We start from the raw sequence: 19,851 nt of genomic DNA on the forward strand, positions 1-19,851 counted from the left end.
AGGCAGGTGATGAAAAATGAGAACACATGGACACAGGGAGGGGAGTACTAAACACTGGGGTCTATTGGGGGGAAAAGGGGAGGTCCAGTGGGAGGGGGAGGTGGGGAGGGATAGCCTGGGGAGAAATGCCAAATGTGGGTGAAGGGGAGAAGGGAAGCAAAGCACACTGCCATGTGTGTACCTACGCAACTGTCTTGCATGTTCTGCTCATGTACCCCAAAACCTAAAATGCAATAAAAAATAAAATAAATAAATAAATAAATAAAAAGAAAACCAGTTTTGAAAAAAGAAGATAAGTTCCTTCTTAAAATATCAATCCACTCTATGACTGGGAGCTTCAACTCTGTTACCAAAATACCAGTCTAGGTGCTGCTGCTCACTAGAAAGCCAATGACTGTAATGACATGTACTGCCAAGGAAGAAGGCTTCAGCTGGGTGCTGCAGCCAAGGAGATGGAAGCTCATTCTCAAATCCATCTCCCTGACTAAAACTAGGGGTTTATATGGCAGGGAATAAATGGAACAATGTGTAAGAAAACAGGTGCTAGGGAGGGACAAGGAGGCATCTGGTGGGGTGATATGATGAGTTTCAGTTCTTTGATACTTTTTTGAGAGGGCTGAAGGTTCTTTCCTGACAAATGAACTTAAGTAACACAAATATAAGTTTCAAATTTTAGCAGTAGAAGGATCAATTTCTACATTTATCCCAAAGCAACTATCTGCTGGACTATTGGGCTGGTTTCATCTGCTTTCCCTGTGCTTTGTTATTCACATGGTATCTTTTCACTTTTCCTTCCAGTCATCTAGGGACATCATAGACCCTTTTGACACTGGAGAGAAGAGTGCAGAATATCTGTTAAAAACGAGGCAGAGAAACAAACTTTTGGTAACAGACCATGAGAAAGTAAACCTTTTTCAGTCTGTGAAAATGTTCTTGTGGCTCCTTTTGGAGGAAAATAACAGATCCTAAAATGATGGTATCTGAAAATGGCATTAGAAGAATGAGGACTACATAAAAAGACATGGAGGGTTGGTTAAGAGGCAGTGAAAATACTTGGTACTGGTACACAGTACTGAAACACTCGTGGGTAATAGAATAAATCAGTGGAATAGCTTCAGCAGCAAGAGAAAATGTTAATATGATATTTAGTAACAGAGGCAGTGAAAGAATTAAATTGTTTTGATATACAAAGAATGGTGAGCTTCATTTGTTTTAATTGCATTAAACTTCTGTTATGTGTATTGTTTAAACTATGAAAGCTTTTTCTTTGCTGTTACATTCTACTCCATATTTGTGATTACTTTTAATATTTTCTATTCAGAATGGCGTTTCTTTTTGCCAGAATTAACAATCAGCATTACATTACCATTCATAGTGATTTGAGCCATTTCTTTAAAATTAAGCAATTAATTTTGTAACTATTACAAAAGTATGACAATTTATATATTAATATTCAATTTTTAAGTGTAATCTAACAAAATTTAATTTTAAATTTATTAATTAAAATATTGCCACATTTGTTAATATTTTCTAACGCTCTTTCCTTGTAAGATATATTTCCTGGCCAGGCACGATCGCTCATGCCTGTAATCCCAGCACTTTAGGAGGCCAAGGTGGGTGGATCACCTGAGGTCACGAGTGGAGACCAGCCTAACCAACATAAAGAAAGCCTGTCTCTACTAATAATACACAATTAGCCTGGTGTGGTGGGTCATGCCTATAATCCCAGCTACTCAGGAGGCTGAGGCATGAGAATTGCTTGAATCCAGGAGCAAGAGGTTGCAGGAGCAGGGATCATGCCGCTGCACTCCAGCCTGGAAAACAAGGCAATAAGAGTGAAACTTCATCTCAAAAAAAAAAATATATATATATATATATAATCTATATTTTTATTATATATAAAATATTATATATTTTTATATATAAAATATATAAAAATATATAAATATTATATATATATTTCCTGTGTAATAACTGTGTAATTAATTAGTTTTCATTAAATAGTTTATTTAGTTTCCAAAGTATATTGAGCTTTTGAGTACTAATTTGTAGAACTGAAGATTGAGTTTAGAATCTTATGTATTCTTATGAAGCATATTTTAATATTTAGAAAACAACCTATAGAAAATACATGCATTCGGCAAATTAAGTTTTTAATACTGTACTTAAATGTGTTGTCTAGAGATCTTTGCTTAAACAGATTTTAGAAATGCATATTTGTTCTTCAAAGGTTAAAATATTCACAGGATCTTTGTCCACATTTACAACAAAAAGGGAAGTCTGTTTACAGAAATTGTGTAAGAATTAGCTGTATTAAATAATTATGAAGTTCAGCTTCATCACTTGGATAAGCATCGAGACGACAACACACTAAAGTGGAGTTATTTGACAATTGCACTAGAAAATTATAGCTCATTTGAGAGGAAAATCATCTTTATGACAAAGAGAACTCTGCAAAGAAGCTGGATATTTTTAAATCAACCCTTTGGTTCACATATCCTTTTCCTCCAAATGAGTCAGTTCTATTAAATACTAAAAATATAAACATTACATTGCAATCACACTCATTTTGTATCAACTAAATTATACAACAAAGGTGATATTTTACCACATATAATATTCTTGTACATTGAGAAATATAAAAATCAGTTCCTCAGCCGGGCGCGGTGGCTCAAGCCTGTAATCCCAGCACTTTGGGAGGCCGAGGTGGGTGGATCACGAGGTCAAGAGATCGAGACCATCCTGGTCAACATGGTGAAACCCGTCTCTACTAAAAATACGAAATATTAGCTGGGCGTGGTGGTGTGTGCCTGTAATCCCAGCTACTCAGGAGGCTCACGCAGGAGAATTGCCTGAACCCAGGAGGTGGAGGTTGCGGTGAGCCGAGATCTCACCATTGCTCTCCAGCCTGGGTAACAAGAATGAAACTCCATCTCAAAAAAAAAAAAAAAAAAAAAAAAAAAAAAAAAAAAAAAAAAAATCATCTCCTATAATAAAGTATTTCATAGTGTTGTGGAAGTCATTAATTTAGCAAGGTTAAAATTGAGATTTCAATATTTTTCTCCAACAAACAGTGTGTTACAAAATATTGAAAGAATTTTTAACCTGCAAAAATTTAGGATAAAGGATTAATATAACATAATCCTCATTATATGTTATATGTTAAAGTTTGGCAGTTTTCGCCATTTTTATATTAATTCTTGTGTGTATGTGTTAATGCGTAATTTTATGTAATTTCTCCCTTGTTTAAGTTCCTGTATATACCAATAATGCCAAGATAGAGAATTGCTTCATCCTTAAGAGGAACTTCTTCATGTTATCCTTGTATACTTACATACACTTTTTCCCACCCTGGAGTAACCACTGATATGTTCTTCATCTCCCGATTTTTGTCATGTGGAGAATGCTCTATAAAAGGATTCAAACAATATTTGGAGATTGATGTTTACTTTTCTGTAAAGAGTTTCCTTGAAATCCATCCTCATTCTTGTATCAATAATTGGTTCCTTTATATTGGTGACTGATACTCAGTTATAGGGATGTAATGAAATTTGTTTAACCATTTACTCTTTAAATTGCATTTGGGTGACTTTTTAGTACGTGGCTATTATAAATAAAGCTGCAGTGAACATATGTGTAGGGGTATTTTTGCCTGAACTTTTAGAAAAATTTATCTTGGACACACTGTTGAGTTTTAAGTATTCTTTATATAATTTAGATTCGAGTCCTTGTGTATGTGGTTTAAAAATACTTTTTCTCAGTCTTTAACTTGTCTTTTCATGATCTTAACAGAACTTCTCAGTGCAAGAAGCGTTTTCAATTTTAACGCAGTTTAATTTATCAAGGGATTCTTTTAAAGATTATGCTTTTGCTTTTGTATATAAGAATCCTTCAACTTAATTCTAGGTCCTGGAATTTCTCTCCTGTGTTTTCTTATGAGAGTTTTATGTTTTGCATTTTCATGATAGTCTATTTTATTGTAAAGTCCAAATTTTTAATCTCTAAATCTTATTTTCTTTAATTTGTCTCATGTATTCTATACATTATTGGGTCCAAATCGTTTTGATCCAATCAATGATTGAAACGATTTTAGGATGAACTTCAGAATCTGTAGAGATAGTTTTGTAAGGCCAACTTCATCCTTTATGGATGATGAACAACAGCTTTTGTTTGTTCATTCTTAGGCCTCATCAAAAGATCTGCTCTTCTTATCAGGCTCATATGGGGCTTCATATGCAAGGTTCAATCTCTTCCCTAGAATTGCCATTTTAAAATTCTCAACCTTCTAATTCCTCAATGACATTTTATTTCTGACCGCTGAAAAAAATTTTTAAAAAATATTTTGATCAGTTTTTCTGACTAAACTCATTAGTTTCCTGTGTTTGAGTTACCTAAAATAGAAATCTCCATCATATGTTATTTGACAAACTACAAACACACACGATCTTTCTGTAGCATGATACTAACTTCAAAAGTACAAAGTGATATTTCTGTATTACAACTGAGAAATGCTTCCAGATAACACCCTTATCTTCAGGAGATTAAGGTTAAAACTACTTTGTTTTCAGAAATTTTGAAATACACATTTTTTAACTGCCAATAGCAATTTTAGAAAAAGAGATAGTAAATCCAGTGACACCATAATAATGATAGCATTAATTTTTTTCAAGATAGAATGAAATGCATTAAGCACAGTTTAAGCACATGGTTCCTTACCAATTCAAAATTGCAGTTTCATGTTTCAGTGTATTTTTCTAAGCAGATTACTCCTTTTTTTCAATTTATACATATATTACATTGCAGATTCCACTGAAGTTTCGAAGACTCCCAAACTCCTTACTTGCCTAGTAGAAGTAATAAATTTTTTGGTATTCGAAACAAAAGATTAGTCTAACACACATAACTTTTTAGAAAGAGGAAATATAAATATATTTAATAATAGAAATAAGTTGGAATTTCAATATAGTGTTTATCTTCAAAATAAGAAAAAAGAAGGTGTATGTGCCTCTTTAGAATATAGAATCTTCAGTAGAATTTTGTATTATAAGGGAGTTTCTAGTCTTTGTAAGTTCTTGTGTTGGACTTGGTCTGTATATCTTTATATATGTTTACTTGATTGCACTTGATTTTGATTTTGTTTTACTTTCCCTTATTTAGTAGAAAAGACCAATTGCATTTTCAGAAGAATGTATTAATATTTGTCTATCTAGCCCTACTTTTCCTTATCTTGAACTATTTTCTGAATACTTTCTAGGTTTAATAAAACATCTTTTCTCCTTTCTTCTGTTTGTACTAAAATAATTTTTTTCAAATTCGTTGTTCAAAAGTTATTTATCACCATCTAGTACTTTCAGGACGTATTATTCATAACTTGGTACTTTTTTTTACTCTCCATATTCTAGCATAAGAGTATTCCTTATAAAATAAAAGGCTTCCTAAAACATATTTCTATATAATAGTAGGCTTTCTGAATTATGTTTGAAGATTGAGCTAAGATTATAGTTTAATATCCTCTCATCCAAAGAAACTTCAGATCTGTGTTAGTGCTTTTATTAAATTAATAAAGAGTGACACTTGGTCCAAGATAACTATTGTTCACAACATTTTATATTCCTAACATGTTCTTAGAGAATTTGCTCAAATTTGACTTCAGTAGATCAATTGGTGTCAAAATAACTATTTTAAACGTTTTATTGTACTAAAACAATTACCCTCATCATTATTCTGAATTTTTGACATTCTGTCATTAGATATTCACAAGTGGTAAACATTTTCTTTATATCTAAATAATGAGGCATTTTGTAACACATAAATTACTCCAGTCTCTCAAATGAGACTGCTTTTACAATTAATTGATTAGAATTTGCATTGTTTTTGCTTCTCACACGCAAGTCTTTCTTGGCACATGAGAAAACAGTTAAATTTCTAAAAGGCAGAATTGTAAGTGAAAAATGCCTCCATAAGTAAATTGCTATTTGTGTATTCGTGTGTAATTATATATAGGTTATATATAGTGTATGTGAATGAATATGAAACCGTGCATATATATTATGCAGTCTAACAATGTTCCAACCAATGTGCACAACTAATTGCATATTTGAGTAAAACATGTCCAGCTACAAATTTGTTCTTCAAAACACGGTAGCAAGTGAAGACAAAATAGTAAATGGCAGTCAAATTTATTATTGTCAAGTCTTATTTTTTCTTTTCTTTTTGAAAACTCCAAAAAATTATTTTCCCTTCTCTGTCTAAATATTTGAGGAAATTTAACATAATTTTAGCACTAAAATTTTTAAAAAGTCATCAAATTTACACGTTAGCAACTCATCTTTTGCAATCACTTCATTTTGTTTTCAATTACCTTTCCAAATGCTTTTAGTGTCTCTCTATAGTTCCACTGTGGTTACCCCCACTCAGCTCATGGACTCAGTAGTTAATTCTTTTAAACACACAACTAGACTCATTAGAATTAAAGAATAAAATTTCTAATAGAAAAGACTGAATTGTTTCCATTTGAATTAGGGTCAAATCAATGGGTTCAAGCTGACAGGTCCCTGAGGGTAGGGAAGGGAAGAAAAGAAAAAGAAAAAAATACATATTTTAACTCATTCAGTTTATTGACAGGGACAATTCATACATATGATTGAGTGTGTATTGGACTGGGTAAACATACACAAAAATACACTAATAATCATTTGTTTATTCAAATAAATTCTCCTTTTTACTATATCTAAAGAAAAAAACCAGTTTATTAAGTTCAATATTTATTTTTATTTTAAGTTAACTATACATATATTTTGCTTTTTCCCTCTTGTTTCCTCAAAGAAGACATTATTTCCACTATCACTTAACCTAGTTATTTAAAAAAATAATTCATCTATTTCACAAATTTATTCAGTAGTCTAATACTCATAGACACAAATAAACCTTAAACACATCTATGTTTACTGTTTAATCCAAATCATCTTTTATTTTCAGGTATTTTTGGCTGAATACACAGGGCCTCTGCTAATATACCTCCTCTTTTATTTGAGAATCTCATGTATATATGATGGAAAAGAGAGTGCTAGAAGACTACGCCACCCAGTGGTACAGTAAGTTATGTGTGTGTGTGTGTGTGTGTGTGTGTGTGTGTACGTTAAATATATGTGTATATATGTGACATATATGTGTATATATGTGTGTATATATATGTGTGTGTATATACATATATAACGTACACACACATATATAAAACATACACATTAAAGAGGAGATGAATTAGTAAGCAGATAAAATATTAATAAAAGTTTTTGGTAAACTCAATTAAACTGGGTATAATTTTATGGAAATATATTTTAGATAACCTCAAATAGTGTATATATACCAACTTTCAAATTTGTAAACTAAGAACTATTAGATATACCTTAAAATAGAGGTAATTAGGCCGGGTGCGGTGGCTCAAGACTGTAATCCCAGCACTTTGGGAGGCCGAGGCGGGTGGATCACGAGGTCAAGAGATCGAGACCATCCTGGTCAACATGGTGAAACCCAGTCTCTACTAAAAAATACAAAAAATTAGCTGGATACGGTGGTGCATGCCTGTAATCCCAGCTACTCAGGAGGCTGAGGCAGGAAAATTGCCTGAACCCAGGAGGCGGAGGTTGCGGTGAGCCGAGATCGCGCCATTGCACCCCAGCCTGGGTAACAAGAGCGAAACTCCATCTCAAAAAAAAAAAAAAAAAAAATAGAGGTAATTTGGCGGCACATGATAGCTCATGTCCATAATCGTAGCACATTGGGAAGCCAGGGAGGGAGGATCGTGAGGTCAAGAGATCAAGACCATCCTGGCCAACATGGTGAAACCCCGTCTCTACTAAAAATACAAAAATTAGTGGGGCATGGTGGCGCTCACCTGTAGTCCCACCTATTTGGGAGGCTGAGGCAAGAGAATCTCTTGAACCCGGGAGGCAGAGGTTGTGGTGAGCCGGAGATTGTGCCACTACACTCCAGTTTGGATGACAGAGCAAGATTCTGTCTCAAAAAAAAAAAAAGTAATTTGTGTTAATAATGATCACAGCTGTCAAGAGAAATTGGGAAATTCAGGAATATCATTAAAAGAAGCTTGCAATTATAAAATTGAGATATCATGTATAGGAAATAAAATACAAGTACTCACTAAAAGTTTATTATCATCTATTATTAAACCCCTATTTATTTATTTGGTAATTTGCATAGGAAAGAAATAATGAACAACTAATAAATAGAAAGAAAAAAGTTTACAAGTTACTTTTTATAAGTCAAAATAGAAAATTAAGCACCACTTGGAAGTATGACGAATAAAAGAGTAAGGGAATAAATAAAGCATTCTATGTAACTGTGGTTATTAGCGTATTGTGAAAATAATCTCTCTGTCTCTCTACAAGAATGATACGCCAAATGAAATAGAAAGAGAATGTTTATTCAAGATGCTTATTGGGCTCCGGAGAGGGAAATTTATTTGGAAAAAAAGACCTGAAAAATTGTTTTTATTAAATAAACTCCAAGTGAATTAAGAAGAAAATTTTAAATGTTTAGGTCACATGAATCCTAAAAGATTGAGAACTAATTTTATCCTAACTTTCTTACCTATAATCACGTTTTGGTTAAGTTTAATTACTGTACTCCAGCCACATGTATCTCCTTTCATGTCCTGATTTTCTACTGTATTAGTTCGTTTTCTTCTTGCTGTGAAGAAATACCCAAGACTGAGTAATTTATTTAAAAAATATTTATTTAATTGACTCCCCATTCTGCAAAGCTTGGGAGGCCTTAAGAAATATACAATTATTGCAGAAATCACCTCTTCACATTTCCTTGAGTGAAAGGAATGCTCAATTATTTTAAAAAGAGGCTGGGATAAAGAGTTTGGTGGAGAATCTAAAAGCATTCATTTTTTTAGGCCAAATATGTAACATATACCAAATGTCTAGCAGAGCATGAAGAAACAAGTTTTCTTCGGTGTCATTCTCAAAGAAATTGACTCGTATTTTTCCTTTTTTTTTTTATGTTTTTGAGATGGGGTCTTGCCCTGTAGCCCAGGCTAGAGTGCAGCAGCTCAGTTGTGGTTCCCTGGAGCCTCACTCTTCAGGGCTCAAGCCATTTTCCTACCTCAGTGCTCTAAGCAACTGAGACTATAGGTGTATACCATCACATCCAGCTATTTTTAAAAAAATATTTTTAGAGTTTAAGTCTCATTATGTTGCTTAGACTGTTCTTGAACTCCTGGGCTCAAGAGATTCTCCTGCCTCAGTCTCCCAAAGTGCTGGGATTATAGGCATGCATCACTGCACCAGCCTTACTATTTTTAAACACAAATACAGCATGTTTGGTATTATCTCAGTGGTCAATGTATTTGTGCCACATTGTTCCCAAATAACAAATACATTAAGTTTGTATAAAGTAATTCCACAGCAGATACACAAATTACTTTCGAAATTTAGGTGTCTAGCAGGGCTTTGGCAAATAATCACAAAGCTTGTGTTATCTAATTTTCAGGATGATGTTGTTTTAAGATGCATTCTTAAATGACACATCAATTTGCCACAGACTAAAATGTTGTCTCCAAAATTGCTTTGAATTAATGTTATAATGTCAAAATAATTTTCTGCTAAGTTCATATAGAAGGAGATTTTTATATGTGACCCAACCGCCACAAAGTTCTTCAGATTTCTTAGAATCCTTCACACACTGAAACTAAAGGAATATCTCCTGCAGGAACTGTATCCACATCAAGTATCTTAAGAACCTGTTACCTGAACATTTCCTTGTCTTCTTCAACAGAAACCAGAAACCTGGTGCAATGCCTCCCCTGCTGTTTCCAAAGCTGAAGATGTGCTTTTCTGTGATGTGCCCTCATATCCCGAACCTTACTTGATTTAAAATAAATAAGATTTTATCAGTACTTTGGTTGGGAAAAAGAATTGGATCCATGCTTATTTATGGTTTACAGTTAATTTAGCAATTAACAGAAAATAATCAGTGTTTGACTGGAAGTTAAACATAATTATATAGAATAATAATGCTTTGAAATAAAATCAAACTCGGTGAGTTAGCAATAATGTACAATGTGGCATATATATAAACAGTATGCTTCTATGTGTATATTCTACAGTGGTTTCTACACTCTCATGATACAGTATAAAATAAGTGAATGAACTAATGTAGAAGAATCACAGATTGAACCAAAATTTATCACTTATGGCTCTGCTACATTGCTGCTTTCTTATTATATATATATATATATATAAAATATAAAAAATATATATATAATATAAAATATATATATATATACTACTTATGGGTTTTTGTAATATATATATATAATATAAAATATATATATAATATAAAATATATATATATATACTACTTATGGGTTTTTGTAACTACTTCTACAAAAGAACAATAAAATGATGAGAGATATCAATTTCCTTATCTACCTTTTGAAATCATAAGGCAGCTCCTTCTATCACGACTTTTGCTTTTGTTTGTCTGACTTTCTAGAAAGTTCTTCCCCCAGATATCCATGTTGTTTGCCCTCTAACCTATTTTTCAGAATTTATCTACTATTATATTTATAGGTATATGCATCACATAAAACATTTATGTTACATAATAGGTGCACAATTTGCTTTTCTTGAATGAATGAATAATGATAGATTTGCTGCTGACCAAACCAGGATAGTGTTAGTTTAATTATTTGTTTTCCCTAAAGTTACCCTACTCATAGCAAAAATCATTTCTATGGAAATAAACTCACAGACTTATAAATAAACTCAATGTCTGATTTTATTATTGTATAGAGCACCTTTACTGGTTAAAGTATGTATCAGTTGGGTGTAGTGTCTCACACCTGTAATCCCAGCACTTTGGGAGCCCCAGGCAAGTTGATCACTTGAGCCCACGAGTTTGAGACTAGCCTGGGCAACAACGTGAAACCCATTTCTACAAAAAATACAAAAAATTGTCCAGGCATGGTGGTGTGGGGCTGTAGTTGAGCTATTCAGGAGGCTGAAGTGGAAGGACTGGTGGAGCCTGACAGATTGAGCCATGATTGTGCCACTGAACTGCAGCCTGGATGACAGATCAAGACCTCAACTTCAAAAACAAAAATAAACAACACAAAAAAAGTATGTCATCTTTGATCCTTATTTATTTCACTAATAGCAAACAAAGTTTTTGAGATTTTACATTTTTATATATAACAAAATAGGTACAGATCTTAATGAAAACTACATGCTTTTTAGTATATCCAGAAAAATGTACCTCTGTAAATAACATTTTATGATAGAAATTATATGAAAATGATAAGAGATAGTAACTTAAAATACAGCAGAAAAAACAAGCACACAAAGAGACAAAATATAATATTCAGTAGGAAATAACAAAAAAAAAACAAAAAACAAAAGCTACATTATTGCTGCACTGAAAATGCAATTTAAGCTTTCTCCATCTTGGTACTTGCTAAAGGACAAACAGACAATTAAAAAGTTATTCTGAATATTATAAAATGTCAAATGCATTCCAAGTAGGCTTTGGAATTTTTTTAAACTTGATTGTCAGTTTCAGTCAAGACATTTTGATATGAACATATTTGCAATTATCATATTTATACCTACTCTTGGGACAGGTGTGAGCATAAGAGTTTATGACTGGTATTATAAAATATTTTAGTGTTGTCAGAAGTAAATTTACAGAGACTCTTATAACAGCTACTTTTATTGCTACATTTTGAAAGTTAAATATTAAAGAAAGTATTTGAGTTTTAGTTATCAGAAACAATATTTCCTAACAGCTAGAATATTACAGTAAACTAAAATTTTAAATGTGTCATGCATAAGGCAAGCCAGAATTTCAAAGGGATTTTAATGTTTACTTTTTATTTTCTTTCCAGCTTGGCTTGCTTCTGTCATTGTATACATTACATCCGATACCTTTTGGAAACCTTATTTGTTCACAAAGTTTCTGCAGGACAAACAACATTGAAAAATTTGATAATGGTGAGGATGCTTTGTATTTTTAATTATTATTGAGACATTTTAAATGTTGGATTGTTTGCAAAATATTTAATCACTGTGTTCTTCTGAAACTTAGATTTTCATGTTTAATTGTATAAGCATATCTTAAACATTCTTTTCCTCAAATGCCATTTTTTGAGTAATATATTTCATTTGAACTTAATTCTATAAAAAAGATTTATCATTACCACATATTACAAGACAAGCTAGATACTCCTAGATATCTTTTAATTTTGGTAACACTAATCATTGAATTCAGATTTCTTGAGTGCCACTCGAAGGGAAGAATATCAGATAAGAACATTTCTACAAATATATATCTGTGTGGGATTAAAGTGATGCTACTATATTCCATTATTATGGCAGTTGTCAATATGACGCTAGTGTCTTTGCTCTTTCTAGAAATTGTTAACGCAACAGTTATCAACTATCAAATAAGTAGCAAACAATGAAAAAAATATGTAAAATGTTGACATGAAAAAGTACAATAGACAACATGTTGAAACTCAATTTTCAATTTAAGTTAAATTTTATTTTATTTTTCAATTTAAAATATATTTTCAAAAAAAGGTTTGCCTGTATAAAAAAAGTCTTAGTTTTTGTCAAATATCTGCTTTGCAATATTGCTAGAGCATTATAGTAAACTAAATAGCCATTTTATTGTTGTCATTGCAATGAAGCTGTAATCTCTGAAATTCTGAGACCTCAGAAGTCATTTAGACCTGCTTATTTTTGATAGAAGTAATCAAATCAATTCAAGATCACCATTATAGACTATAAGTCTTAAATCCAAGCCATTTCCATTCCAGTCAATCAACATGTTTTAATAATTATTAAATAATTTATTTTTTAAATTCACTAATTGTTGAAAAAACGTTAGCATATCTTATGCAATAGTAATTGATGTTTTATTTTTAGCAATTTGTTTACTACTTGCTAGACAAAACTAATTCTCACCAACTTTTCTAAAATATTTTGTTAACTTGACATATATCACAAATATTCATTAATATTAATACAAGTGGAGCAAAGAAATCCATTTTCTTAGTGATATCAAAATAGTATTCTTAAAATGCTGCTGTTACAATCTCCTTATGCCTTAGTTTAGTGAGGTCCAAGTTCTTGTCCTCCAACTAAGAAGAATAAGACACATGCATACCGAAGAGTGAGTAGGGCAGATTTATTAAACAACAGAAAACCTTTCAGCAGCTAAAGGGTACCTGAAGAGGGTTACCAGAAATGGGGCTGAGTTCTGGGTCTTTAATGTGGCAAAGACAAGGAAGTCTTCTGTGGTTTGCACCCTAAGAAAGGGGGTAAAATTCCCACTGAGTGTGTTGCATCTGCACAAGCCTGGGGTTGACCATAGTTACTCCATTTTGGATATTACCCATGTGTGACTAAGTAAACCCCACGGAGTGAGGATGGTTAAACCACAATGCTAATGGTATTATAATTATATTGAGTTCAGGGTCAACTTAGTATGCCCTTGGTCCTTGTGTGCAGCACCTGCACAAATTGCTGGAAAGTCCCTTCTGAGCAAGCGTGTTGTTATAAGAGGAAATTGTTAACCACATTTCCTCTTGCTAGCTAGATAAAATGGGTAGTGCAGGTGTGTTCTTACATGCATTGTCCCTCTTGCAAGACACTCCATCTCCATCTGCCTAACCAGCCCTTACCCACCTCATCTCTCATTCCACACTCTGAGGTGTTAACCCTAACTTCCATTAGGAGGAAATGGAAGATGAATTATCTTGCTTTTTCAGGCAGCGAGAGGGTGTTGTTCCAGAAAGGTGGAGGAATTATCATAGATTCCTAATTCTATTCCTTCCTAAGACCTCCAGGATCCACATTTGAAAGTGTTTTCTCCTCCATTCTCCCATATTATCATTAGGATCCTATCTAGAGTCCTTCAATGGTACTGCTGTCTTTTCAGTTGGATAAAGCCTTCCCTACTCTCTGGCACTATATGAAATATGAAGCTCATCTAAAAATGTCTTTACTGTTTTCAAGGCTGCCTGATTCTCACCTGGAGCAGTGATCAGGGTTTGATTTAAGAATAACATATCATCCTTTCAGAACAGTTTAAATACATGGGTTAATTCCTGGAAGGCCCTTATACATGAATGATGTTGGGGCTTGCCCAGAAGTATATTAGGGTCTGAGGGTAAAAGGAGTCCCAGTGATCCAGGTTGCTGTTACGGGAAGTGCAAGCTGAAGATGGATTGTTACACATATGGAAAGAGAAGGGAGAAAAGGCATCACCAAGTCTGTCTTCCACTGTTAGGGTGAACTGGGATTGGAAGAGAGAGAGAAAAGGCATCCCCTTTCTCCTCTACCTCTCCTTGTATTCTGAGTCCCAGAGACATTTATAGGTTTCGTCTGTGGATGCAAGTGTGATCTCCAACCACGGACTGGGAGAGTTGTAGGCAGGGATAGTCACACTTACCTACACTGCACCCCAGTCCTACAGTGTTGATTACCTTTGGGGTCCCCCAGATCTATTTCTTTTTTTGAGCTTCAGTCACAAAACTTCCCATAGAAGCTTGAAAAATACATTTAAGTAATTAAATTTGGGCAAGAAACATTAATGGAGGGGGTGTCATTAAATATTTAAAGATTATCCCTTCACTGATAGTTAATGGACAGAGCCAGATCATAGCATTCAAGGAAATGAAAGTGACTGAAAACTAGCCCCTTCTTCCTGCTCAGGAATTTTTATACTTAGAGGAAGAATAGGTGTCTTTGAAAATGTAGGGTTGGCTTAACTAATTTTGTGTGCTAGTAGTCAGGAAATTAGGGCTCCCCTTGATGTAGGGCCTACAGGGCTCCCCACAGAAACAAATCCTTGCCTCATTAGGCACCTTGACAAAGTTCGGAATGTTAGCCTGTAACTTTGTGTCCAACTCTTTTTCAGAAAGAGGGTTGAAAGAGGGGAGTTTAGGGTTTGGTTGGCCTCCCTTCAAAATAAGCATCCTAGGAGAAGAAAAGTGATTTCTCACATAATGCATGGTTCTGTGCTTGATGAGCAGTGCTGAATTCTTTCATGGAGATAAAAAACAACCTAAATGGACAGGAGAATAGTCACTCAGGGAGAAATTTCCTCCTGTACAGTGGCAGCGAGTCTTCTTGAAAGGAGGCAAGAAATTCTAAATCTTCATATCTCCCTCATTCTAAGAATAGGCAAAACAACAAGCAACATTGTTCTGGGTTACACTCCTAATGAGTATTATTTTTTCAATACTCCTGGTTGCAAAATCATTCATAACATTGAATATAAAGAAGGGAGAGCAGCTTGGTAGTCTCAAAAAGAAAGACATGTGATAGAAAATACTGGAAATCTTTGTCCAACAACCTAACAGGATGTCAGTGACTTGAGCAAGTCTAGGGTCCTTTGGGTTACACCAAGGCGTAGCACCAGCCAGATACCTTCAGTTGCCCCACGACCTCCTTCTAAATCACAGACGATGGCTAGAGCACCATGAAGGGTAATTGGATTGAAACAGAATAAAACATTCCTAACACCCACAGGTGAAGAGGGTTTGACAAAGTCCTTACCCTTAAGCTTGTCCTCTGTGTCTTTAAGGACTGATAGCCATGTTATTCACTCTTAACTGGCTAAGAGAGGCCCAGTGTTCTCTTTGGTTTCATATAATAAAGGGAGCAAATAGGCTATTGGAAATGAAAATAAAAGAAGTCTGCTTTTACTCACTCTTCCCATCATCCTGGGCAAGCCCCCAAAATGTTGCAGTCTCCTTACTCCTTAGTTTAGTGAGATCTGAGTTCTTGTCTCATGACCAAGAAGAATGAAGCATGCAGACACCAGAGCATGAATAAGGAAGAGTAGGATTTGTTAAGCAACAGAAATGCTCTCAGCAGCAACAGGGGACCTGAGGAGGGTTGCAAAACATGGAGCTGAGTCCTCAGTCTTTTATGTGGCAAAGACAAGGAAGACTTTTCTGGGTTCCACCCTAAGGGGATGGTTAAAGTTTCCCCTGGGGGTGTTGCATCTGTGCATGCATGGGGTTGGCTGTAGTTACTCCATCTTGGTTATCACTCATGAGGGCCTAAGTGAAACCCATGAAGTGGGGAGGGTTAAATCATAATGCTAATAGCATTATAATGTGGTCAGGATCATTTTAGGATACACTTGTTCTTTGTCTGTGCCTGTGTGGGTGGCTGTAAGTCCCTTCTGAGCAAGCATCTTTGTATAAGAGGAAATTCTTAACCACATTTCCTCTTGCTAGCTACATAACAGGGGCAGTGCAGGGGCAATCCCACAGGTGTTGGTCCTCTTCTGAGACCCTCCCTTGCCTAACCAGCCCCTACCTGGCTCCTCTCTCACTATTATACTGGGCAAAGAAGTATTCCATTTATTAAACTTAGACAATTTTTAACGTTTTACATACAAATGCTACAGTGTCTAATATAAACTTATGGGGTGGTTTCAAATTGTGACATACATATAATATAATGTATTGTGATGTACATATACATTATTTTATGTATTATATATGTCACAATGCATATATATTATATGTGTGTCACATATATATATATGTTACTTATTTTTTCTAACTTTTTGTTTTGTTTTGTTTTGTTTTGTTTACAGATTTGTGCCTTTTACTGGGGATTTACTTCTTGGATCGCCTATTACATTAATCATCCACTGTATACACCACCATGTATGTAGGGTTCTTCTGAACTAACCCCATACTAAATGACCAACCTAAAAGCTTTGTTCTAAATGGTATACATATTATGAACAGCACAGAATAAAGGGATAAGTAAAAAATAAAACAATTCAATTTTAAATTGCTTTCATATGTATTTAAATGCTTATGTAGGCCTAAAAGACCAATTTGACTCATTTGTTTCAATTTATTTTCTTTCTACCTGAAACAGAAAAATATTAGTTGGTAGTAAACCTCCAAAAAACAGATAAAAAAATGAAAAAGCAACAATTAAAGAGAAAATTATTATATAACTATACAATCATATACCAATCAGCTATCAGATATTTTAAAATTAAATAATAAACATTTAATTATTCTTTTAAATATAATTCGACAAAAAACAGAGGCAACTTTTTCTATGACAAATTAGTTTTTATTTATAATTTAATTTACTAAAATATCTTGACTTAGATGAACAATTTGGTTGAATGTACATTGGTAGAAACCTAATTTCTTGGTTCTTAATCTTAAAAAGAAAAAAAAAAGGTCCCCTGATTAAGAAATTTCCTTTCTTTCTTCAGTTTGGATTTATCTGTCTTCAGCTTTTACTAGCATGTAAGACACATGATGTAAAGCTCAAAAATTAAATTGTTTCTCAATTAATTGACAATTACTTTTGTGGTCTATTTCTGGTGTTTACAAAGATAAAAATAAATTGAAATAAATGTATATTCAATCTTTAAGTTTTAGAAAATAACTTAAGCTTGCTTAATTTTTTAGCAGAAGTATTAATATAGAGAATTACAATGCTCAGTGTCTTTGCTAAAATCAACAAATCTAGTTCATTCTGGGAAGTGAAGAGGCATTGATTTTAATAATTAAAACTTCAGCTGGTCTTAATACTAACAATTAACTATGAATATTGAAAATGAAAATTTCCTGTATTTACCAATATCCTTACAATTTTAACACATGGGTGTATTGCTCCAGATTATGTTAAGAAGAAATGCTTCTGAAAAATGCTTCATTTCCATATTGGATACAAAATAATAATAGTGGTTAATTTTGTTAATGTACACAAAGCATGTATTAAAAACTGACTATTTGTTAATAACTGTAAATATTTTATTTCTTTTCAATTAAAAACATTATTTTGTGGCTGTTAATATTTTCTATTAAAAGCTAGAAAAATAATGCCCTGAAAATATAAATTCACTATGCTCAAGATCTTAAAATGCATAAGATAAAATAAGGATTCAAATGCTGTAAAAACATATGATAGCATTTTAATACTGATTACCAGTGGAAAATGAATATCTTGCCTTGGAAGTCCACACTTAACATGGTTGCAATATACATGAGCTACAGCTGTTATGCTTTAGTTAAATCATACCAAATAACAATGCGACTGCTAAAACTGTATATGATAGAATTAGTTGTTATTTTCTTTTATAGAGAATGTATAAATTCACTTTTATTAAGGCTTCTTATGTATTAGGTACTATGCAAACAATTGCCACATTTTGTCTCATTGAATCCTTATGAAAATTATACTGTTTATATTCCCATTTTACAGTTGAACAGCTAAACTTTAGAAAATGTAGGCAGATTTTTCCAAATTTACTTAGCTTATAACTGGAAAATAATCTATAGCTTATCTACAGATAACAGTAAACTGTGCAAGAGATTAGCCAATCCACAGCCAGACAGACACGTAAATTCTGTATAGACACTATCATGGAGACCCCCTTACCAAATGAGCATGTCATCTTTACCTTGGTTGTGATCTGGGTAGTAGAGGCTCCCATTTCTTTAACTGTTGGTTATATGGGCTTAGGATACCTAACACACATTGTTAACAAATAACAGGACCCAGTAGCTTTCTCTAACTTGTTCCATGCTTGTCATTTATTGTTATATTTTTTCTGTAAAATTTTATCCTTTTCTATATTTATGCTGCAAAAAAACTTCCCTTTCATTTCTTGTCACTTTCTAAGCCTTTAATAGAATATTTTCCCTTCTTAACACTTTGATTAAAATATTAAAAATATTTTAATTTTAAAAATTGATCATTACATCATAAAAATTAAATTTTGTACTCACAAAGCAGAAATAGTAAAAACTACATTATCTTTAGGTGAGATAAAATAAACCTTAATATTACAATATAAGCACACAAAACTGTTTAAAAAAATATTTGAGGGGATATTTAAAAACATATTTCTAAATTATTTTAACAGTAAGAGATATAACAGTAATTATAGAACAACAATGACAAGGTAACAAAAAAAAAGAAAATAGTACTTATTAAAGTTGTTTTCAGCAGAGCCAGTATAATCTTAATAAATAATCATATTTAAGGAAGATGAAACACTTTAAACAAATCAATAATTTCTTTAATTTTTGTTTTAATATATTTTACTTTGCTGCATTAAATCCATCTGCTTAAGGTTGCAAAATAGACAATTTATCCAGTTTTTATTTTGTTCTTCTTGAAATATTTGATTAAATGATCCATACTTACAAATTATCCCTCTTTTTAACCTCAAAATAAGAAAACAAAGTGATTAGACTTTTGGACTTTATCTGTTTAATATTTGATCACATTTTCTATACTTTCACTTTATGTATATTGTTCCTTCAATATACATAATTAAGTCTTAATTAAGTATAATTTTTTATTACATTACAGCCATTTTATTATTTTTTCTGTTTTTTTGTTGCTGTTATTGTTGTGTTTTTGTTGTCATAGCTGACACTGCTGTTCTTTGCTCTCTACACTAACTGGATTTTTTTCCACTTCCTTCTATATTCTCTGTGCTAACAGTGTTTGACTTTTATCACAATTCTTACTGCAATCTATTATTCTCATCAAATTTGGCTGCAAAAAGTTAAAAGCATTTGTATATTAATACACAAATGCTAACAGTTGAAAATCAACACATTGTATACATATTTCCAACACATATTGTAGTTCATTTTCTGTAATTCTTGAATAATATTTAAATACAACCAAATAAAACATTATCAAAACTGTAAACTGCCCAATGGCAGGAACACTTTAATAACCCCAAATTAGAATGTACGTTCAAATACCTCAATATATAAATGTTTACTATCAACATAATCAAGGAATAATGTAC

General features: G+C 32.9%; 1 protein-coding gene across 4 annotated transcripts in view; it reads left to right on the plus strand.

The window, feature by feature from the left end:
- The window catches only part of TECRL (trans-2,3-enoyl-CoA reductase like), a 119,267-nt gene that overhangs the window by 78,889 nt on the left and 20,527 nt on the right, over positions 1–19,851 (plus strand). For all 4 annotated transcript variants that reach the window (XM_035293643.3, XM_002745801.7, XM_008993259.5 and 1 more), the window contains exons 5-7: positions 6,979–7,094; positions 11,912–12,017; positions 16,645–16,717. In XM_035293643.3, the coding sequence (XP_035149534.1) occupies positions 6,979–7,094; positions 11,912–12,017; positions 16,645–16,717 (295 nt within the window). The remainder of the gene's footprint in view (positions 1–6,978; positions 7,095–11,911; positions 12,018–16,644; positions 16,718–19,851) is intronic.

The sequence above is a fragment of the Callithrix jacchus genome, chromosome 3 (assembly GCF_049354715.1).
Source record: "Callithrix jacchus isolate 240 chromosome 3, calJac240_pri, whole genome shotgun sequence".
Lineage (NCBI taxonomy): Eukaryota > Metazoa > Chordata > Mammalia > Primates > Cebidae > Callithrix > Callithrix jacchus.